The sequence below is a fragment of the Carcharodon carcharias genome, chromosome 12 (assembly GCF_017639515.1).
Source record: "Carcharodon carcharias isolate sCarCar2 chromosome 12, sCarCar2.pri, whole genome shotgun sequence".
Classification (NCBI taxonomy): Eukaryota; Metazoa; Chordata; class Chondrichthyes; order Lamniformes; family Lamnidae; genus Carcharodon; species Carcharodon carcharias.
Genome location: NC_054478.1, coordinates 66,160,881 through 66,185,585, shown reverse-complemented (window position 1 = coordinate 66,185,585; position 24,705 = coordinate 66,160,881). Strand labels below are relative to the sequence as shown.

The 24,705-nt window shown below is 40.2% G+C and overlaps 2 protein-coding genes across 14 annotated transcripts in view; both read right to left on the bottom strand.

Annotated features, from left to right (window-relative positions):
* Positions 1-1,464, bottom strand: part of wdsub1 (WD repeat, sterile alpha motif and U-box domain containing 1) — a 44,397-nt gene extending 42,933 nt beyond the window's left edge. For 2 of the 5 annotated variants that reach the window (XM_041201806.1, XM_041201810.1), the window contains exon 1: positions 1,300-1,416. The gene's annotated coding sequence lies outside the window, so the exon portion shown is untranslated. Of the gene's footprint in view, positions 1-1,289 lie in introns of all 5 variants that reach the window. The other 3 variants (XM_041201807.1, XM_041201811.1, XM_041201808.1) reach the window with 3 other exon arrangements.
* Positions 1,465-7,849: 6,385 nt separating this feature from the next.
* baz2ba (bromodomain adjacent to zinc finger domain, 2Ba) overlaps positions 7,850-24,705 on the bottom strand; it is a 313,230-nt gene continuing 296,374 nt past the window's right edge. For 7 of the 9 annotated variants that reach the window (XM_041200661.1, XM_041200668.1, XM_041200667.1 and 4 more), the window contains 8 exons: positions 23,425-23,580; positions 23,080-23,243; positions 19,519-19,826; positions 18,996-19,131; positions 18,140-18,286; positions 11,823-12,094; positions 9,444-9,587; positions 7,850-9,335 (listed from right to left, as the gene is read on the bottom strand). In XM_041200661.1, the coding sequence (XP_041056595.1) occupies positions 9,182-9,335; positions 9,444-9,587; positions 11,823-12,094; positions 18,140-18,286; positions 18,996-19,131; positions 19,519-19,826; positions 23,080-23,243; positions 23,425-23,580 (1,481 nt within the window). In that variant the 3' untranslated portion in view covers positions 7,850-9,181. The remainder of the gene's footprint in view (positions 9,336-9,443; positions 9,588-11,822; positions 12,095-18,139; positions 18,287-18,995; positions 19,132-19,518; positions 19,827-23,079; positions 23,244-23,424; positions 23,581-24,705) is intronic. The other 2 variants (XM_041200669.1, XM_041200670.1) reach the window with 1 other exon arrangement.

The window sequence follows — 24,705 nt, the reverse complement described above, 5'->3', positions numbered from 1 at the left end:
TGTCACTGGTGATGGCCAAAGTGGGGGTAATTTGGGTTTAAAATTAAGACTACCACACAAGTGCCATTTTACTGGATCTTTACTGGGGTAATACACTGAATAAGCCTTTTGATAACTATTATGTAGATGCAAAATACGTGAACATTCACAGTATTAGAAGTAGCATATCTGAATCCCAAGGCTACTGAGTAATCAATTTGATTCCCGCTTTTTCCAGATTTGCAAATTAATTTAGACAATTGTCTGTCCATGTGGAAAGGGGACAAGATAATACAATCATCATCTTCAACCTATTATGACTTGGAGAAGTTGAAGTTAGGACTGTTTTTCCTTGGAGAAAAGAAGGCTGAGAGGAGATTTGAAAGAGGTATTCAAAATCGTGAGGAGTCTGGACAGAGTAGATAAGGAGAAACTGTTCCCACTCGTGGAAGGGTCAGGGACAAGTGGGCACAGAATTAAAGTAATTGGCAAAAGAAAAGTGATATAAGAAAAAACTTTTTCTCGCAGAAAGTGGTTAATACCTGGAATGCACTGCCTGAGTGTGAAGGGAGGCAGGTTCAAATGAAGAATTCCAAAGGAAATTAGACTTATCTGATAAGGGAGAATGTGCGGGGGGGGGGGGGGGCGGGTAAGGCAGAAAGAATGGCACGGTAATTTGCTCATTCGGAGAGCCAGTGCAGACACAATGGGCCGAATGGTCGTTTTCTGCGTTGTAACAATTCTGTGATTCCCAATCCCTAACCCATAGGTAGTGTGCGTCGAGAAACAGAAAAGAACATTCCACTATGATCTAATGGAGATTAAGAACATTTTTATGTCTTGTTTTGTCAAGCATCGTATACTCTCCAGTTAATATCACGTTTTCAGGGTTTCCATGACTAAAAATTGACTCGAGGTGGCCTGAGGGTGAGTCGTTCACCGTTTCCTCTGGGAATGCTCCCATCAGAGGGAGACCAGAATCCGCAATGCAAAAAAATGAAACTTTTCCTCGAATGAATATAAATATCTATAAAACGGGGACAGGCTTCCCCGCCCATTAACTATAGCACGAATAAACTAAGAATGTGGTGAGCACTCGGTGCTGGTGGATTGGGCAAAAGCGAACCGCTCCCATTAGGGAGGCCGCATTCGGTGCCAGGGTTGCACCTGCTCCACTGGAACTCGCACGACGGCGGAGAATCACAGCCGCCTTCCAGTAAACTGCACAACCTCACCAACGGCTCAGACGGCCACTCAGTAAATCGGCACTTTTAGATTAAAATTAATAGGGCCGGAGAAACGGAACCTACAGTTACTTACGCCACGTCCGTAAACAGCAAGACTCAGCCTACCATCAAAAACGACACGGATAAACAGTGCGGAGGTGGAGACTGACTAATCCCAGTCACCGGGCCGGCACCGCCCCACGATTGGACTGGCCCCACTCCACGGCCCGAGCCAGCCCCGCCCCACGATTGGACTGGCCCAACCCCACGACCCGCTCCAGCACCGCCCCACAATTGGACTGGCTCCACCCCACGGCCCGCGCCAGCCCCGCCCCACGATTGGACTGGCTCCACCCCACGGCCCGCGCCAGCCCCGCCCCATGATTGGACTGGCTCCACCCCACGGCCCGCGCCAGCCCCGCCCCACGATTGGACTGGCTCCACCCCACGGCCCGCGCCAGCCCCGCCCCATGATTGGACCGGCCCTGGCCCACGGCCTGCACCGGCTACCGCGAGCCGTTCGGACTGGCACCGCGCGGACAATAACAGTAAACGGAAAATCAGATTAGTCGTACTGCACTAATCGGACTTTGAGATGGGTATTGGTTACGATAGTAGCAGAAGTATGTCGCGAAAAAAGCTGGTCTCAGCTAATATGCCTCTCCGGTTGAATGGTATGCTGATTTTGACTGAGTTGGGCACAAGATACGTGGTTGTTTTCATTTGTGGAACCATGTCCCAGTAGCATTAAGTGCATTGAGGAAGGAAACGTAATATTAGTTAACACTATGCTAAACACACCAATATAAAAGCAAAATACTGCGGTGCTGGAAATCTGAAATAACAGAAAATGCTGGAAAAACTCAGCAGGTCCGGCAGCATCTATGGAGAGAGAAACAGTTAACGTTTTGAGTCCCTATAACTCTTCTTCACTAAATACACCATCGGAGCCATTCCCATCCAAACAAGGATAGTATATATGGGGCTCAAGTTTGCGTTTCTTGGGATGGTGAGGAAGGCAGAAAGAGAAGTGAGTGCTCTACCCTTGTGCTGCCTCATCAAACCTGCCCAAAAGCATTCGCAAACCTTTTTCCATCCGATACCCAAGAAATTCAGCGGGACACAAAAAATTGCATACAACTGGCTCCAGCTCGTTAATTTGGTAATTTCAATGTCTGCTCACCATCTGTAATTTCTGAGACTAACATTTTTTAGAATTTATTTGCCCATAGGATGTGGGCATTGCTGGCTTGGCCAGCATTTATTGCCCATCCCCATTTGCCCTTGAGAAGATGGTGAGCTGCCTTCTTGAACCGCTGCAGTCCATGGGGTGTAGGTACATCCACTGTTCTGCAAGGGAGTTTCAGGATTCTGACCCAGCAATGGTAATATTGTTCCAAGTCAGGATTACGTTTTATTGTTGCTTTGATGTCGTTACCTTGTATTTTAAATTCACGTAGGGATTTGGGGGGTGGGGGGGGGTGTGGATGGGCTGGGTGAACCCACCCTTTTTGTAGCCATAAAGTCCAGCCCATGGAGTGGGACCCTGGCTAACTTTCTCTCTCCAAAGCCAATGAGGTTAAGTCTATTGGTAACAAAACTGGTATGCTTCACTTCCTCTCTCCTCACCTTCCAAGGACCCAAACACTCCTTTCAAGTGAAGCAGCATTTCACTTGCATTTCCCCCAACTTAGTCTACTGCATTCGTTGCTCCCAATGTGGTCTCCTCTACATTGGAGAGACCAAACGTAAACTGGGCGACCGCTTTGCAGAACACCTGCGGTCTGTCCGCAAGAATGACCCAAACCTCCCTGTCGCTTGCCATTTTAACACTCCACCCTGCTCTCTTGCCCACATGTCTGTCCTTGGCTTGCTGCATTGTTCCAGTGAAGCCCAACGTAGACTGGAGGAACAACACCTCATCTTCCGACTAGGGACTTTACAGCCTTCCGGACTGAATATTGAATTCAACAACTTTAGGTCGTGAGCTCCCTCCCCCATCCCCACCCCCTTTCTGTTTCCCCCTTCCCTTTTTTTTTCTTCCAATAAATTATAAAGATTTTCCTTTTCCCACCTATTTCCATTATATAAAAAAAAACCCCACTAGAGCTATACCTTGAGTGCCCTACCATCCATGCTAAATTAGCACATTCGTTTAGATAATATCAACTTTAACACCTATGTGTTCTATTGTACTATTGTCGTTGACATCTTTTGATGATCTGCTTCTATCACTGCTTGTTTGTCCCTACAACCACACCCCACCACCCCCCCCCCCCCGCCCCCCCCCCCCCCCCCCCCCCCCCCCCCCACCTCTCTGTCTCTCTATCTCTCCGCCCCCCCACACACACACCTTAAACCAGCTTATATTTCAACTCTTTCTTGGACTCGAACTCAAGTTCTGTCGAAGGGTCATGAGGACTCGAAACGTCAACTCTTTTCTTCTCCGCCGATGCTGCCAGACCTGCTGAGTTTTTCCAGGTAATTCTGTTTTTGTTTTGGTATGCTTATTTTGTCCACCAGTTGATAATCAATATCCTTAGTAAGGAGATCTGTGCCAGGTCGTTGACGGGAAGTTGGTCTGGGCAAAGATATTATCCCATTAATAATGTGCTGCTGTAAATTTTGTGGTGGTTTGGGTGGCAGAGGTATCACAATATCAGGAACTATCAGGATGTTCGTGGAAGGTAATCTGAATCAGATCCATTTGGCATTCGCAATTGTATTCACAAAATCAATGGGAAGCTATTTTATTCATACAGATCCATATGGTAGCATAGTTTTGTTTTCAGGTAGCTGCTCCATAGCCAAAGATCAAGGTTTTGGAGGTGTTGAGATAGAATGAAAACGTTACAAGTAAATCTCTAGCCAACGCTATAATTGAAACTTGCCTTAAAATCTGTGGTTCCACACATACCCATTGCAACATATATATCTTTCAATGGTTTTCCCTACTGAAATTGCATGTCCTCATCTCCATAAATAACATGACGTTGACAATATGATCCACAAACGAGTAGTTAATTTCCACATGCATATCAATGATATTCAGCTTTACCTTTACACATTATCAACCACAGACGTTATTACTACATTCTCCAACTTTCTGACTGATATCCCATCCATGACAAAATGAATCTTTGATCTGTAGGAGATTGTTAAAACTAAAATCACCCTCACTGGATCACTGCAGTACCTGTCTGGCTTTGGCCTCAACTTCCTTAATTAGTTCAGGCTAAATCAATGAATTTAGCCTGACATAGTTCGTAGTATAAATACGAGTGTGTTTAAAAAAAGACAAACTTGCATTTATATAGCATCTTTCATGCCCACTGGACATTTGAAAGCATTTCAAAGCCATTAAGCATTCCTGAATTTAATCAGTTCACTATTGGCTTCAGCCTTTAGCTGCCAAGGCACTAATCTCTGGAATTCCCTTCCTAAATCTCTGCCTTTCTATTTCCTTTAAGATTCTCCATAAGACACTCAGGCAGTGCGTTCCAGATCCTAACCACTTGCTGCATAAAAAGAATTTCCTGCTGCTGGCAAAAAAGAATCAGAGGCATAGGCAATCACTTTAAATTGGTGTCCTCTGGTTCTCAACCTTTTTGCTAATGGAAACTCTCACGTCCCTAAGACACGAGAGATCATGAACTATTTAAATCAAACCTTACCTTTTTGCTTATTTAAAAAGTGGACCTTGCTGAACCAAAAGATGGCTGTGAAAGATTTAAAAGGGGGCGTTTTGATATTTTAGACTTGTTTTAATTTAGTTATGCACAGCCTAATACGGAATCCAAATTGCCCTTTTAAACTCTGAGTTCGACAGATATAACCATCAGGCAAAACTCAGACACCAAATTAGTAAATGGTATCAAAGTTTATTGATTATAAGCAAATTTTAGAAACTTATCACCTAACTAGTAGAGGAAGAATATAGGAAAAGTATATTTATCAGTGAAACTACCATATCCACACTTTCAAATGGGTGATCGATCCAAGAGAAATGGACAACAACCACTACACCTTCCTAGGATTTCTACTGGCAAAGAATCCATCACCAAACCAGTTCCAGTACTAACCACCCTCAATATTCATCTGCCTCTGAAATTTGCTGGAAACAGCCTTTGCAGTGATAGGAGGATGCTCAACTACCCTCGAAAATCTAAACCCGTTTTTCCCATACGACGTGGATTAAGATGGATCCCGCAACCCTTTTTTAAATACTCAAAAATGTTGTCAGCTCACTGTAGCGAAGTTGTTGGAAATGGCCAATTGGTCTACAATTTGTCAATAATGTGATGAGTTAACTCCATTGGTTCTAGCTAATTATACACATTGTCTTAAACTTAGAAGAATGCCTTCCTTTAAGCTACGTCTCTTATCTTGATGGTCTTTACAGGAGTCCCATTCATTAAGACGGATTCAATTGTCAAGGACCGTGTGTGTTCCTGATAGGGAGGGAATCCAAGACTTATGCCATTTCTCTCCCAGCTGTTGCAGCACTTTAATTCCCTCATAGAAATGCTAATGGAGAAATAAAGAAATAATATAAACTGACTGATTACTGATTATTAATTACTTATCCTTCAATTACCAGACTAATTGAGGTACTTTCCTTCTAATGAAATCAACTGTTGCTAGTCAGTGACTGCTTCGTAATACTGTTTTGGGCTTGTTTGTTGTAACAGGTTATCATCAACATGGCTTCTCTTTCTGTTCACATGACGTTAGTATAAAATGGCCAAGTTAAGCCAGCACACTAACACCTACTAAAATAAAATCTAAAACCTAGGCTAGCTTACAGCTGCTACATGTCACATGATTCACAAGTTGCCTACAGTTTCTGGAAATTTCCAGAAGTTACAGAACAAAAGCTCAACTCTCATCCTTGTGGTATCTCACAACTCTCATTGTGAGGACACATTACAATCAATGAAACCAGGGACCAGCAGACAATCTGTCTCTCCAGCCTGGTCCTATAACAAAGGGAGTGCCATTGAAACTTGTGAGACCTGTACAGCCACAAAAAGCCACCATCTATCTCCGAAGGTAAACAAGGAATTTTAACCAGAGGAATAGAAACTACAGTTAGCCTGCAACTGATTCATTAATGGACAACATCATATGATCTAAGCTTCTGGCCTTTAGAAAGTTTTAATATTACATTTCCAGACTTGCAACTCCTGCTGATTGTATGTGGCGACTTATCAAATGCCTTTTGGAAATCCAAATACACTACTAGTTCCCCTTTATCTACCCAGTTTATTACATCTTCAAAGAACTCTAATAAATTTGTCAAATACAATTTCCCTTTAATAAAACCATACTGACTCTATCTGACTTCTTATGATTTTCTAAATGTCCTGCTATTGCCTCCTTAATGGATTCTAGCATTTTCTCAATGATAGATGTTAGGCTAACTGGCCTATAGTTTCCTGTTTTATGTCTCCCTCCCTTCTTGAATACACTCAAGCATATAATCATTACTGATGGAGTACTGCACTGCTGCAGGTGTTATCTTCCTGATGACACATTAAACTGAGGCTCCACCTGCATTCTCAGGTGGACTTAAAAGATCCCATGGCATTATTCAAGAACGACCAGGACAATTTTTCCAGTGTGCTGGCCATATCTCATTGTTGAGGTTGCTCAATACAGGATACACAAAATAGATGCAGTGTTTCATTGGAAGGTTAGATGCAGGAGTAGGATGTTCAGCCCTATCTGCTACACTATTAAATTTGAGGCTGGGTGAAGTGCACTTCAACTCCATTTTCCTACCTTTACTCCATATCCCTCCTTAACCTTACCTAACAATAATCCATCTTGTTCTTGAAGTCCAAGCATCCACAGCCTCTTGGGGGAAAGAGTTCCAGATTTCTACTTTCCTTTGTCTGAAGAAGTGTTTCCTGATTTCACTCCTGAATGACCTAGCTCTAATTTTATTATGCCCCTTGTTCTTGATTCCCCCAGAGGAAATAATTTCTCTGTATCTTATAAAATTCTTTTACTATTGTAACACCTCTATTGGTTCAACCCTCCTTCCACACGCAAGGGAATTCAGGCCAAGTATATGAAACCTGTCCCTTTAATCTAATTAGTTTTCCTACATTACAACAGTGACTATTTCAAAATATACTTAATTGGCTGTAAAGCCCTTTGTAACATCTGAAGGTCATGCAAAATACTTCACAAATACAAGTTGTTACTTTTGACTTTCCACTGCAGCTTCCATTTGGCCCAGATATTCCTCTCGCTCTGCTTCATTCCCATCCTTTGTCCTAAAATATGAATCAACATTACAGGAGATCTACAATTATTTTGAAAAGTTGCAGTGAAAATGCATTAATATATATGCATATAAGCCATTATTCTCAGGTTTAAAGTATTTCTATTGTGGGTTCTCCCAATATTCAAGGATTGATTACAATTTTAAATGTTCTCAGTAATTATCCCAATTTTTAGTAATTCATTTCTAACATGTCAAAAAAAGTTAGCAACCATGTTATCAAAATGGGCCACGTTCAATATAGCTATATGGAACCTCAAGTTTTCAAAAATATTCACAACTGACACAGTAATGCAAAATAAAACAGCTCAAATATATACATTGCAGAAATCAAAACAAATAGAAAAAAGAATTGGAAAACACCCTTTTATTATGTCCGTGCCACACATACTAGTGAAAAATAATGCTCCTAAGAAAGAAAACTACCCTTTTTTCACAACATATTTAAATAAAATAACTTCAAGTACTTTGACTCAGGTACAAAAATTTCTGATCTGAGCTGCCTCCAACAGGCCACTGCAACACACAGTAGTTAAACACAATGGTTAAACACAGTGGTTACAAAGAGCCATTGTGTACCAGGTTCCGTGGCAAGGCAGTTGGAGGGAAATGCATTATGAAAAATACTGTGTATAGGAAATTGTAATTTATTGTATGGATACAAATGATTATATTGGAATTTGAGACCACAGTGGCTCAAAAATTATATAACAAAAATAGAAAATGGAAAACCTAATATCCCCTACACCCTGTTTTAAAGGCAGGCACTACCCAACATTAGGAGACTCCACAGTGTTTGTAGAGGATATGTACAAGCCATATACGTATAATCATTTTAAGACTAAAATAAAATGCTACGGTTATTCTAAGGCATAACAATATTCAATGCCTGCAAACAATATGTACACATCATACATATTTGAACAAGACTTAATTAATATTAACATTAATGAACAATTATATACAAATGTTTCTTTGTTGATCCACTGTTCTCGAATTCACTTTGAGACTAAGTAGGTGGTGCATTGATAAGCAGATCTATAAATTTATGTCTACAGTAACAACAGGTTCTCCAGTGCCCTTCTCGGACAGAACAGTGTAAACAGTTATCAATTGGCTTTGTTTTATTATTCAAAAACATTCGTTGTTTTATTTCCTTGAAGATTTAAAGCAATTTTGCTGCCTCTTCCTTTTCATAGAAAATGAAGACTTGACATTTTATTCATAAATTAACAAAAATTAAATACATTCACTAAAATATAAGCTACAAAAAAATTCAAGATTTTTTCCATTTACTTCCATGTACTTTTTTTTCTACAAGGGGAGAGGATTTCCAGTCCCCCATTACAGCTCTGGTGGTTGTATATTAATTCAGTGCGTTTTGAAATATTGTTTGCTATTGCACTAGGACCACCCCATGCCACTGAACTCTTTGGGTGTGCTTCCCTGTTCTACCGAAGCTGTCCGTAAAACATTTTCATAGTTCAAGAGCTATAGTTTCCAAAGGAGCGAACCTTCTTTTCTAGAATAATCCTTGGCTGGCATTTCCACATTTTAAGAAGTTATGTGAAGTATTCTGTTGCTTTGTGCAAATTATCTTGCACTTCCCCATTGATATGAAGATACCAGTATTTCAGGCTGCTGGTCCCAATGTCTTTATAATTCAATTTGTATTTTGATTGCTTTAGCTTCCCTTAAAAAGCTCAGCCCATCGCTTCTCAAAAAATCTCCTCATGTTGTGACCAGCTCTGCCTATGTCCGAATCATCTTCATTAAATGTTTCACAGTTGTCAAAAACTAGTCTTGCATCCACAGCAAATACTTCAGTATTAGGGTATCTAGGAAAGAATGGGTTTAGGAATCAGTATTATTGCCAAGAGGAAGATTACTCTATATTACTTTGAATATTTTAAATATGGTTGGTGAAAAAATATACAGATACTTACAGTCCATTGCTGAGTTTTTCTCTAATTGTAGAAAAGTCCATGGGTTTCTTTATAACCTTTCTGTATCCTGGTACCAGTTTGGAGTTCACAGGGAGTAAGAAGGGCCAAGCATCCTCATGGGTTTCCAGCTCCGATAACATAATGCTGTTTAAAAAAAAAATAATGTTCCTTAACTTAAATTAGGTCCTGACACAAAAAAGCTTAGAATTATGCCACACTGGGAAAAGCAGAACATGTCAAGTGATAAATGCGATTTAAGGGAAACTTCAAAGAGATAAGAAATAAATTGACTGCAGCAAACTGTGCTTAGTTGTTGATGGACACATTTACAAACAGTGGGAAGCATTTAACAAGATATGTGGTATTATGCCAAATCAGTTCCTACCCCTGAAAGACAATGGTTCCACTTGTGTAGTTAAATAAAACATGGTCATCAAACAAGGCAAGAGATAGTATAGTATTAAGTTAAAAGAAAGGGCTCACACAAATGCAAGAAAAAGTGGAAAGACTGGGAAAAGCTATAAATAGCAAAAAAGGATCCAAAGAAAGTAATATGGTACTAAAAGGAATTATGAAAATCTTGCATGAGATATCAAAGCTAACAGCGAAAGCTTTGACAAATACATTGAGGAATAAGAGCTAAAGAGAATGAGAGTCCATTAAGGATGGATGCAAGTGAGATTATAATAGATAATAAGGAAATTGAAGGCTTATTAAATCAGTACTTTCTATCCATTTCCAGTATGGAGGAAGAGGACAAAACACCAGCTGTATAAAAGAGGGAAAGAGAGGGGGAAAGGGCGTGGGGGCATGAGCTGGAGGGGGAAAGGGTGCAGGCATGTACAGACAAAATAAAGGAAAGAGCGCAGGTGCGAGGGAACGCACACGGGTAAGGGGGAAAGAGCGCGGGCACATACGAGACAGGGAAAGAGGGTAGGTGCTTGCGTGAGAGATGGAAAGATCCCGGGTATGCACGCATGAATGAGGAAAACAGCGCATCAGAGGGGGAGAGGGCGCATGCGGAGGGAAAACGCACGCAGAAGGAGCGCAAGCGGGAGATGCAAGAGGGTGAGCGTGCATGCAAGAGCGCGAGCGGGGGTGAGAGTGCGGGCGGGGGTGAGCGCGAGAGCGCGGGCGGGGGTGAGCGCGAGAGCGCGGGCGGGGGCGAGCGCGGGCGAGCGCGGGCGAGCACGGGCGGGGGCGAGAGCGCGGGCGGGGCGAGAGCGCGGGCGGGGGCGAGCGCGGGCGGGGGCGAGGGCGAGCGGGAGGGGGTGAGCGGGAGGGGGTGAGCGCGGGCGGGGGTGAGCGGGAGAGCGCGAGCGAGTAGGGGTGAGCGCACGAGCGAGTAGGGGTGAGCGCACGAGCGAGTAGGGGTGAGCGCACGAGCGAGTAGGGGTGAGCGCACGAGCGAGTGGGGTGAGCGCACGAGCGAGTGGGGTGAGCGCACGAGCGAGTAGGGGTGAGCGCACGAGCGAGTAGGGGTGAGCGCACGAGCGAGTAGGGGTGAGCGCACGAGCGAGTAGGGGTGAGCGCCACCATGTTATTCCACTTGGCTGAAATATCTCCCACATTACGAACATACAAGATAGAGAAGTAGGCCATTCGGCCCCTCGAGCCTCCTCCGCCATTCAATAAAATCATGGCTGCATCCACTGCAACCTTTGCCTCCATCATTTTGCAGGGACCATTCCTTGTTCCAGTGAACACTGGTCCACTACTCCATCAAGTCCAACACCTGCTCTCCATACCCCATTATATTTCCATGTAAACTCAGGAACTGCCACACCTGCCATTTCCAGTGCTTCAGTAACATCGCCCAGCACTCCAAATACTCATTCCGTGTAAAATTGAGATTTATTTGAATCCTTTTCCAAACTAGTATACTGTATTTGTTTTTTATGATGTACTGGGGAGCCAAAATGCAGATTGGAATATTGCTTGGATGAACAGCTTCTTTCCTTCCGCAAGTATGACTCTGAAGTTCAGGTCAACTGTCATTTTAATTCCCTCTCTAACCTCTCTTTCCTTGGCCTTCCACATTGAAACTCATTAGAACAACAAAAACACTTGCCATTTCATAGCTTTCTGACCTTAACACTGACTTTGGATACTAGTCATTTTTTCTCAGTCAGTGGCGGCTGGTAATGTAGGATGGGAACATCAGCACATATAAAGAATAGAGCTTAGGATGGGAATCCCCAATTGACTGACAGATGGTCTGCATCACTGATGTCTTTTCTCTTCCGTAGACCCAGGTGACAACAGCCATTTTTACTTTGCCAGAGAATTGTTTCTGGCACTTTTTGTTTTAGTTTAACAACAGATCAAGGTCATTATTTATATTAAACATATCTAAACAGTTGAAAGTCCAATTCATACCTGCAAAAAGCCAAATCCTTGCTATTATCTTTTATAGTTTTCCACTTCTTGGTAGGTGATGGTCCCTCTAACTTAGGCAAGTTCACAGATGGGCTGTCATCCACTTTTCGTTTTTTGGACTCTTTACCTCCCTTCTTTGGGGTACTACTTGTACTAGCTGTTTCCTCTTCGTCACTAACACCAGCTCCAGATAACCTCCTGCCCTTCTTCTGTTCAAAATTCTTCCTTGGACGATTTAGGAACTTTTTACTCCGTGGAGACTGACCACTTGCCTACCAAAAGGAAATATCGGACATAGAGATATTAGAGTAGCAAAAATGAAAATTTTCATTGTTAATTTTGCAACGTTTTTCTAGCTGCATAGTTTCATTTTTGAAAGATCAGACTATATACCAGTGAGGAAGCTTGCCTTCTGCCAGCACATATTGGAAATTACATCCATTGAAGCAAGTACTCTGAAAATTACATGCATTGTATTCAATAATGCAGAAGTGAGAAATTCATCAATATCAATGTCACCATATATGATACACATGTTCAGGATCAGCTAGTTCATCAGTACCAAGGAAAATTCTAGATTCAATTATCAAGGACAAGTTAGTGGAGAATTTAGTGAGATAAATCAAACAGTAAGAAAAATGTACTTGGACTTTAGTAAGACTCTAAGATACAATGATAATAAGGGATTGTTTTACGAAGAAAGGTCGAGCAGGTTGGGCCTATACACTTTGGATTTTAGATGAATGTGAAGTGATCTTATTGAAACACAAGATTCTGAAAGGGGTTGATAGGGCAAGTGCTGAGAGAATGTTTCTCCTTGTTGGGGAATCTAGAGCTGGGATGCGGGTTCAGAATAAGAGGTCACCCATTTAAGACAGATGAGGAGGAATTTCTTCTCTCAGAGGGTCATAAATCTCTGTAATTCTCTAGCCCAGGGAGCTGTGAAGGCCGAGTCACTGAATATATTCAAGGTTGAGATAGACAAATTCCTGAGCTACATGGAACAGGCAGGAAAGCAGAGTTGAGGCCAAGATTATATCAACTATGATCTTACTGGATGGCGGAACAGGCTCGAGAGGTTGCATAGCCTACAACTGCTTCTATTTCTTATGCTCTTATACTTTACTGAAAAATTAGAAGACACAATGTTGCTGAGAGGGATTTTGTGGTTGACAGTGTGCATCAATGAGAGGTATTCTGGATGGAACACGTGCGCCGAATAAGCTCAGTGGTGCACCTAACACTTCAAAATGTTCATAAACGATCTGGGAAGTGGGTAATCATAAATTCATCTCAAAGTTTACAGATTACATAAAAATAGCAGGGAGCAGATAATACAGTGGTGATGAGGACAAACTACAATAGAACATGAAACTCTGTGAGGATGTGGATGGACAACTGGCATTCCAATTTAATGTAAAGTCATAAATTTAGTGATATAGACCAGACAAATGAATTGCAAAGTAAATAGGAAAATACTGACCAATAAACATCAATGTCTGATTCTTGTTAAAAAGCTAATTGGATGCAGATAAACAAAGTAATATTATTATATGGAGTTTTGGTCAGGCCCGCTTAAATTATAATAGAGTTCTGGAATCTGCAACACTGAAAGAATGTAGCTGAATTAAAAAGAGAGAAAAGCTATTATGATGTTAAAAGGATCAAGAAATATATATGAGGATAGGCTCAAAGAATGCAACATTCCTCACTGGAAAGAAAGAAGCTGAGGGATATAATTCAAGTTTTCAAATTAGTAAGGCTCCAGGATGTAGCACTATTTATATTGCCATGAAACAGCAGAACAAGGGCATGAGAGAATATATTGGGGAAAAGGTGGATTCAAGCAGGATGTATAGAATATTACCCCAATGATAGTTTTGTGGAACAGCTTACCGAGGGAGGTAGTAGGAACACGTAATTTAGATCTCCAAGATAAAATTGGACATGAATCTCAAAGGAGGAACACACTGCACAATACAATTACTGGGACACCCAGGAATGTGGACCTATAGTCTCATCCTGTCTGAGATTTTCTGTTCTATGATCCATAATGCATTCACTCATGGATAAAAGTGATTCACACTGTCTTGAGAATTGAACTATAATTTTAAAATTTAAAACATAGATAAATTGGATCTTCCATCAAGAAACAAGGTACATGTAAAGAAGAATATCATGGTATCAGAATCAGCATTAAATACGCTGTGAAAACCAGCACAACAGATTTCTATATTTTCTATGTTCTATGTTTTCACCTGCTTTGTACTAAGATTCTTACGCCTATATTTCTGTTAAGCAGATGATGGATTCACTATAATTTGCATACTTTACAAGAACAAAGATGAGTTATTTTGTAGTGCAAAACAATTTGAAATAGTTCACAGCCTAGGACTTTTAAGAGCTTAGATTATGAAAGTCACGTCAGGAAGATTCTAATAGATAAATTAACTTTCATATTTATTAGAGTTTTTTTGAGGATGTAACTGGTAGGGTAGGTAAAGGGGAACCAGTAGATGTAGTCTACTTGGATTTTCAAAAGGCATTTGATAAAGGTACCTCACAAAAGGTTAATACACATGGGCTCATGGAGTTGCAGGTGATATATCAGCATGGATAGAGGATTGGTTAATGGACAGGAAGCAGAGAGTAGCGATAAACGGTGCATATTCAAGTTGACAGGCTGTGACTAGTGGAGTGCCGCAAGGATCAGAACTGGATCTGCAGAGCTTTACATCTTATATGAATAATTCTGTCTCTTCATCTAAATCAAAGTATCTAAGGTTGCTGACGATATAAAGCTAGGTGGGAATGCAAGCTGTGAGGTGGACACAAAGAGGCTCCAAAGAGATATAATAAACAGGTTAAGTGAGTGGGCAACAAGGTGACAGATGGAGTATAATGTGGGAAAGTATGAGGTTATTCACTTTGGTGATAAGAATAGAAAAGCAGATTTTTTTCTAAAAGGCGATAAACTTGTAAATGTTCATGTTCTGAGAGACTTGGGTCTACTTATACAAGGAATATAAGAAATTAGCTTGCAGGTGCAGAAAGCAATTGGGAAAGTAAATGCCATATTGGCCTTTATTGCAAGGTGTTTGTTGTACAAGAATGAAGTCTTGTTATCATTATCTAGTGCTTTGGTGATACCACACCTGGAGTAGTGTGTGTAATTTTGGTCTCCATATTTAAGGAAGGATATACTTGCATTGGAGGCAGTACAAAGAAGTTCAGTAGATTGGTCCCTAGGATAAGAGGGTTGTCTTATGATGAAAGGCTGAGTAAATTGGGTCTATATTCTCCAGTGTTTAGAAGAATAAGAGGTAGACGCTGAGAGGCTGTTTCCATTGTTTGGGGAATCCAGAACATAGAGGGCATGGATTCAGGATAAGGGGCCAGGTTGGTTCAGGATAAGGGGCCAATCATTTAGGCCTGAGATGAAGAGAAATTTCTTCATTCAAAGGGTTGTGAATTTTTGGAATTCTGTAACCCAAAGGGTTATGGATGTACCATCACTGAATATATTTAAGGCTCAGATAGATAGATTTTTAGTCTCTCAGGGAATCAAGCGATATGGTGAGTGGGTGGAAAAGTACAGCCAAAGCCCAAGATCAGCGATGATCATAATGTATGGTGGAGCAGGCTCGACAGGCTGTATGGTCTTCTCCTGCTCTTATTTCTTATGTCCTTAACGCTGAACACACAGTTGTAAAATTATAAATTCTGTCCAAAGTTCCACTGTGTGAAGATAGCAATTTAAAATGCAAAACTATTTGCATTAAAAATGGCGGTTACAGGACAATTCCTGGTGGCAGTCATGGTGGAGCAGTTCGAGGTCATGAATTAGAGCACCACAGAAGGAGGTCATAATTGCCTTGAGCATAATGACACATTATTGGGTCAGAATTTGCTGGATTGGACTTTTCATGGCACTCCCATCAGTTCGACCTGTTAATGCATTTAGGCTTTAAAAAAAATTGCCCACAAAGTTGTGAAAAGTGTTGCTAACAGTCCAACATGGGTAATAGGACATCTGGGACCTTGGTGAACAACAGGACAAGTAGTGTATCTCCTTAACCAATGAGATTTAAGACTCAGAAATAAACAGAGAAAGGAATGAGAAGGAGGGTGAATTAGAACGGCTTAATTCAATGTCAAATTAGGTACAAAAAGAGAAATAGAGGGAACCATAGACTGGACTGAGAAGAAAGAAAGAGAAACAGAAAGGAAAAGTTAGAAAAAAAGTCTCCTAAAACAATTCGCAAGGTGGAGGAAGAGGCTCCACACTTTCTGTTCACTTGCAAGGCAAGAGAGGTTGATTAACAGGCATTAATAATAATGCCATTAAAAGAGTACTTACACTGTTACTAGACTTAACTTTCTGTAGCAAGTTTAATATGCAATTAATGTGCAAATGCAGTAATTTCATGAAAATCACAGAAGCTTAAGCACAAAATGCCATTTGCTAATGGTGGAACAACCCACATTTGGACAGCAGTTTGTGGAATCCACAATTCACAGAGCAGCTTTTCCTCACTACAAATTGTCAGTCAAGTTCTGCATTAATAATTAGTTTTCCCAAAAAAAATCTGGCCCAATAAACATGTCCAATGATAATATTCACCTTTTGCATGAAGGCACACTTTACATACCATCACTGTATTGCAATATGACCTATTGAATATTCACTTCTGACTGAATTGGTGCTCCAAGTTAGCAATTGTTAGCATGGATTATTACACAGAGATAAAAACAAAATACTGCGGATGCTGGAATTCCAAAACAAAAACAGAATTACCTGGAAAAACTCAGCAGGTTTGGCAGCATCGGCGGAGAAAAACAAAGTTGACGTTTCGGGGTCACGAGGACTCGAAACGCCAACTTTGTTCCTCTCTGCCGATGCTGCCAGACCTGCTGAGTTTTTCCAGGTAATTCTCTTTTGGCTTTGATTATTAATTTAACTGTAATGCGTAACCCCTTTTTGTAAACAAAGGCCCCAACTAATCTGATCCTCTAGTGTCACATGACCACCAGAAGCATAATCATAAGATTAGCAAAAATACTGATGATCTATTCAGCATTACACTAAGAGAAGATTATACAACTTTGCCCAATGTTTCTCAAGTAATACATTCACCATGATTGCTCTAACTGGCTAAATCACCTAATTGAGTATTTTTGTTTTGAAAAAGTCCAACTAATAAATGTTAAACAAAGAATTCGGGAAGCAAACAGACTAATTTAGGATTAGCTAAACTGAAGATAATTCAGTAAATCACTTCAATTGTGCTTTGCAGATCTTTCAATGATTATAGAACAACACAAGTGACTTCCTCTCTCCAACAGTGATGAGTCATTTTGGCACAGAAAGATGCCATTCTGTGTTTTTTAAATTTATGTTGTGTTTCAAACTACAGTTCAAATTAACAGAAATAAAAGCACCATGATGTCCGTCAAGTCTGACAAGAAGCTTTCCATCATTTGGTGGAACAAACTTATTAAAAGACATTGAAAGGCAACAAGAAGAATGCCAGAATTTCAGTTTGCTATTTCCATTGTAATGGGAATCATATCACTAAAATTATTCCCTCTGCACACACTAACAAAAGTCAGTGTTTCAATGCACTCAAAATTATTAACACCAAGGTGCAGTTTCTGTTGAAAATTTCCTGTGAATTAACGAAATCCTTTTAAATATATTACATAGATGAGAAAGATGACAGAGTTTGAAGATTCATGTCAAATTAGAACTATACCTTTCTGATAGAACATTCCTTTTTCAATGGAAACAAGGAAGTGAAGTAGAGTTTGGAAGTAAAATGGGAAAAATCTTGATCCACAGACAAAACATGTAAAAATGAACAAAACCAATTATTTATATTACTTTCATTCCATCTATTGATTTAATCCTTTTCCATTTACTGTTCTTCCAAACTTGCCAATGTTGAAAGTCTCGTAGCCACTAGCACCCATTTAAACGTTTTACAGTTAAAAAGCTCTCTTCAGATTTAGTGCAAATTTGGAAGGTCGGTAGTAGAACCAACATGTGAAAAGCAGATCATATAAACAAATAAAATAAATGAAACTAATTAGCTAAATATTATAAATAGGGTTGTAAAAAGTAAAACACAATATGGCCCTAGCACCCTCAATGCTAGCCAACACATTCACAATCCTCTTCTATAGAAAGTCTGTTACGTTACACTATACAATTTACAAATACAAATTTAACAGTTGACAAATGTCACAGACAATATAAAATATAAAACAAATACCTATTATGAAGTGCATATATTTGAAATTTCAGATTATATTACCTTAGCGATGCAGGCAGGACAAAACCAGTCACCATCTGGAATTGTGGTAATCTTGGGTCTGTGGCAGTAAGTATGACATCCCTTGTCACAACCATCACAAAGTAGAAGCAATTCTTCATTATCTCCTTTTCGACATATCTGGCAGTACTGATCAAAATGACAGAAAAAAGACTCAGTTAAACTGGATCAAGAAATCATGTGGCTATTGTTAAGTACACTGAAATACGCCATTATCGAGTAGACAACTGTCAGCAGTTATAACATTTTGCTATAAAATTTTTAAAATGACATATCAATGAATATTGTAACAACATAAAATAATTCTTCATCTGTGGCCTGGTTTGTGTAACTGTGCTGGGACTTCTATTTGTAATATCCATCTGGAGTACCAGATGCAGGAATCATTTAAATTGTTTCTCCTGAAAAGGTAAGTTTTTCTAGCTGCTTGCTAGATCATCACATGAGCATTTTGAAAGAGGGGGAAAAGCTTGTAAGATCAGTCCCAACCAACAGAGCATTCTGGCAATGTTGATACAGCTCTGCTCTAAATTGACTCATCCTACTGTCTGAAAGAAGGGTGCTGCATGTGCTTATAGTTGTATGTAATGGGAGAAATGAAAATAATACAACTACATTAATCTTATCTTATCGTGTCCACGGACAGTACGTACATGGCCCAGCCAGAACTGGACACATTTTTGCGCTTTGTTGTTGAATTCGGCAAGATCTGCAACAATGCAGGGTTCCTCTAGCAATAGGCATTGCAGGAGATGTTGTATAGTCTGTGGCTCAGTTAATTACATTATAACTACATTAATTAAATAGTATGTTAACACAAAGGAAAAACAACACTCACAACTTTCATGATTGATTTCTCCCATGCTATTGCCTTTTCCAACTGTTGAAGGCACATTGCTACTTGAGCAGCATTGTGAGCTTGCAACAGGGCTTTACGCCACATTTTCAATCCAGGGGCAATGTCTTCATCACTTCTGTTGAAAGCAATAAGAAACTAATGGTTAAAAAATTTAATTAAGTTTAGATTACGTTGCCAAGTACATAAATATTACATAAAGCCAACCAGTTTTTAAACAGCAGTGTGCACAGCCAGTAAAGAGTTGATATAACGTTTAGGCATTTGAACTCCCCTATAGCATTGTGGCAACATGCCTTAAAGCTAATAAAGGACCAGTATGACGTAGGACATTCCTGCAGACAAAAAAATCCACAGTAAAAGAAGTCTCTACAAAGCACCATGCAGATAAGGATGATCCACATGGATCACACACACACAAGAAACAAGGGGAAAACAGGCAAGAAAAAAGGCTCCAATTAGCAGAAAAGCACAATAATTTTCCAAGTTAATCTCGATAACCTACCCATCACCATCACCAGTATTGGATGGTGCAGGAGCAGGAACTGTAACTGTGCCCACATTATCCAGTTTGATCTGAATGGTGGTACTTAAGGGGCTCTTCAGATACCTTCTCTCTATGTTCTTCTCCAAATCAGCCAGCCTCGTTACAGCTATATCTAGAGGGTTGCCATCTCGCCGTTCTATATTGCTGTAATTTTCCTCGTCCTCTTCCCCAGTGTGTTCGCCATCAGTCTGTTCCATTTCAAAAGGTTTATGTTCATAGTAGACTAGGTCATCTCGGTCTGAAGCAGGCTCTGGACAAATCCAGCCCTGTGTAAGGATAAAAAAGTTTGCTTCATTGTTCTTCAAATATATGTTTTTGTTTGAATTTGCTCTCCTGAATGCAATCATATAGGGAGGTACAATTCTACAGGTGCTGGCAGCTCTTAGGTGCAGTCATGTGAAAGTCCGGAGAATGTAGGTAGGTTATATAACTATGGGGAAGGGAAGGGGAAGAATCACCAATCCTTTCTTTTCTTTGACATCACATGCATGCATCAGAGTTTCAAGGATAGTTCCTGCTAATTTTTCCCTTAGGTTAAGATGCTATTGCACACTATAATCACTTACTACTGTACTGGCAGAGATAAGATTGCTCTGCACAGACCAGAGATCATTGAGCTATTTGGGGTGACTATTCTTAAAATGAAGCAAACATACACTTCACACAGCTAGATCTACCACCACTAATCTTCCAGGCAGCATCATTTATGGAAATATTTTTCATATCATATCGTCATTTGCTATAAACACTTCAGAGAAATATACAGGAGGCCGTTATTGTAGGCACTATAAAACTTGTGAATTTCTTAAAATGTTAAAAAACAAACTGCTTATTCGATAAATAGAAAGCATATTGCGATTAAGTGGTTTAGATAAAAAATTATTTGTGGCATGAGCATCATGACCTATAAGGACCATGCCACATTTGGTTTCTTCTTGCATATTAGTATCCAAAATGTAACCTCTATTATATTAAAACGTCCATAGCTGAATAATTCAAAAAAACATTAGACATGATCCATCACAATCCATCAAGGAACAGGGTTATTAGGCTTAATAATCACTCTACCAATAACTAAAGAATACTACAGGACAGTTATAAAAGATTTAAATAAAACCCACACAAAAAACATCACCAAAAGGCAAACAATGCTCTAATTTTTTAATAATATATTCAATCTCTGGATAAGTGGGTCCAGCATTTATTACTCAACAATAGATGACCTTAAGGTGGCCATGATTGGCCTTCTTCGATAAGAATTGCAGTTGTATAGTGACAGTGCTGCATTTGTCTATCTCTGTGGTGGAAATTATGGGTTTGGGAGATGTTGGCAAAGATACCTTGGTGACTTGCCACATTGCATCCTATAGATAGTGCACACTACACATCCATAGTATGCTGACTGTGAAGTAATGTCTGATCTAGGGATTGTGGTGCTGATCAAATGGACTGCTTTGCCTTGGGTGATATCAAGCTTCTGGAGTGTAGTCGCAGCTGCACCCATTCAGAGAAGTGAAGAGCATTTCACCACTCTCCTAACTTTTGCCTTGTAGGTGGTGGAGAGTCAGAAAGTCAGCCATTCATTACAGAAAATCCAACATCTGAACTGATCTAGTAACACCACCATTTATGTGGCTGGTCCAGTTGAATTTCTGGTCAGTAGTGACCACCTGGATATTAATGGTGTCACTGGCTAGGCCAGCATTTATTGCCCATCCCGAATTGCCCTTGTTCAGAGGGCATTTAAGAGTCAACCACATTGTTGTGGGTCTGGAGTCACTTGTAGGCCAGACCAGGTAAGGATGATAGATTTACTTCCCTAAAGGACATTAGTGAACCAGATGGATTTTTACAATAATTGGCAATGGTTTCGTTGTCAGCCATTTAATTCCAGATTTTTATTCAATTCAAATTTCACCATCTGCCGTGGTGGGTTTCAAACCCAGGTCCCCAGAGAATGATCCTGAGTCTCTGGAATACTAGCCCAATGACATTACCACTATGCCATCGCCTGCCCTTCCATAAGCCTCAATTTTGTCAACTAGCCTTTTATGTGGTACTTTGTCAAAAATCTTCTTAAAATCCATATAGACAACATCCACCACATTTCCCATCATCAACCTTCTCTGTTACTTCATCAAAAGCTTAAATTAGATTAGTCAAGCATGATCTATTTATAAACCCATGCTGATATCCTTAACTAAGTCAAACCTCTCCAAGTGCCTGTTGATTTTTTTTCCCCCAATTATTGTTTCTAGAACCTTACCCACCACTGACGTTAAACTAACTGGCTTGTAGTAACTAGTAGTATCCTTCACCCTTTCTTGAATAAGGTTGTCACATTTGCGAGTCTCCAATCCTCTGGCATTTCCCCCATAAAAAGGGAAGATTGAAAGATTAAGGCAAGCCCTTCCACTATCTCTACTTCTACTTCCTGTAGCAACCTGGGATGCAAACCATCTGGTGACTTATTTACCCTAAACATAGCCAGCCTTTTCAGGTCCACCACCTCCTCAATTTTCACCCTATCCATTGCTTCTAATATTTCTGCTTCTACCAATATTTTGACAGATTCCTCTTCCTTAGTAATTTTGACTTGACTAGTGCTTGACTAGTCTGTAGGACAGCCCTCCCAAATTTGGTACAAGTGCAGGGAACTTTGCAAGGTCAACTAGATTAGCAATATCTTTATTGCTACACAAGTCAGAAAGTTTTATTCTTTCTTGCCTTTCTAGCAGTTTAATAAAACAGAGTAGGCTGCCAGGCCACTTCTGAGGACAGGTAAGAGTGAATGATGTTGGTGTGGGACTGGAATTGTAAATAGACCAGAATGCAGAGATTTCAATCCTTAAAAGATATCAGTGAACGAGTTCGACATTCCGACAGCTAGGTTTACTGGTACCACAGAAAAATAGGAGCAACAGTAGGTCGTTCAGCCCCTTGAGCCTGCTCTGCTATTTAACATGAGCATGGCTGATCCTCTATGTCGACGCATACTCCCGCTCTCCCCCCCATACCCCTTGATGCCTTTATTGTCTAGAAATCTATCTATTTCTTTCTTAAATATATTCAGTGACTTGGCCTCCACAGCCTTCTGTGGTAGAGAATTCCACAGGTTCACCACCCTCTGAATGAAAGAAATTTCCCCTTATCTTGCTTGTTCTGGAACCCCTAGCCAGGGGAAACTTCCTCCCTGCATCCAGTCTGTCCTACCCTGTCAGAATTTTATACCAACATCTTGTTTCCAGGTTTTTGTAGATGAATTACATTTTCCAAACTGTTATTGTGGGATTTAAATTCAGGTTCCTTGGATTGCTAGTCCAGCTCTCTGTGTTACTCGTCCAATAAAATAACTACTATGCTATCATATCTGGCTTTAATTATAGGTATCATCCTATTCATGATTAATATTAACCATTATTTCATGAGTTCCTCTCTTTATATATTACAAACTTTCATCAGTTTATGGAGGCTTTTATACCATTTTGCACAAAATGAATTCCTGAAATAGTCCCCTACCTTGATCTGCAGGCTTGCTGATGCCACCTTCCTTTCCAGCTCTTCAACTTGCTGAAGTATGGCTACATCAATTTCAAATGCTTGATCCTCAACTGACCAGTTATGCACAGCTTCATCAGTAACCTGGTTTTCTTCATCATCTTCACTTATTTCAAATATTGCAACTAAGTGAGAAATAATTTTGAATTGCTGAAAATCCTTCTGTTGTTATTCTGTTTCCTAATATAAATGTAGGCTGCTGCATAGTCTGTATTTAAGTCAGTTCAGCATTTAATAAAGATATTAAATTTGATAGTCAAATAAGAATTCTATTTATACAAAGTAAACTTTTTTTAAACTACATACCATCTTTACTTTTGATGCAGGTCTGACTGATGTAATCCATGTGCTTTTGAAGTTGTTTTTGCAAAGCCTTTTCTCTTATTCCCCTGAGATGAAGTACTTTAGACAGAGTCTTCAGCTCTTCTGGATCAATGATTCTCCACCAGCCTTGCTGCATTTCTTATGAAAGAAACAAATACATACTGACACATATTTATAATTTTTTGAAGAGTGATCTTAAAATTTATGAAAAGTTTTTTTTAAATTCCCTCCAACACTATGAGGATTTCAGGAATTTGACTGCCTGAGTGCCAACCAAGCAGGATAACTCAGTGGATCAGATTTTATTTTAACACTGGTGGCTTTAACATAGGATTTAGCTAGAATAAAATGTAATAAAGATAATTGCACTACAAGGTGGCTAGCACCTACCTCACAATGAAGTTAAAAATCACTCGCCATCCTCATTATAATCAGGCAGAAAAAATACTGAATGCAGCATGCAAAACAACCAAACCGATTTGCTGCCAAGTAAATGCTGCCAAGAATAACATAACCAATAACAAAAACAGTAGAAGAAACAAAAGGAAAATTACTTCAAGGAAAATACCCCACATGGTCAGAGTACAATAGATTCCATCTGGAGGGATTAAAAATAACGACCAAGAAATTCCATTGCATTGGAAAATGGGCACATAAGGAGCAGATCACACATTTCATCTGCGTATTAGTGTTGTCCCAGGCAGCATGTAATAGTTGTGCTGTGAGCTTACGAGTCAGGCATGCAACCTGCACGATTCATGGCAGAAATCAGGTGTTTCTGATGCCACTTAACAGCAGCCAACACCTCAAAGGAAAGATGCCCTCTGGCTACAGACAGGAAGCATTCTTTGAACACAATTTGACTGCTAGGCCTGCGGATCATGTCCGTTAAGTTCCTGAATGCTACTTCAGAGGCCCTGATCCAAATGGAGGACAGGAAGAGAGATTCTCTTCCATCCATAAGGCAAAACACCAGTTGAGGCGTTGTTACCTGGGGAGGGTAATACAAGAAATAGGAGGAGTAGACGATATGGCCCTTCAAGTCTGCTCCACCACTTAATATCATTGCTGATCTTGGGCTTCAACTCCCCTCCTTTCCTGTTCCCCATATCCTTTGATTCCCTGAGAGACCAAAGATCTGTCTATCCTAGTATGAAATGTATTCAGTGATGTAGCATTCACAACCCTCTGGGGCAGAGAATTCCAAAGATTCACAACCCTTTGAATGAAGTAATTTCCTCATCTCAGTCCTAAACGATTGGC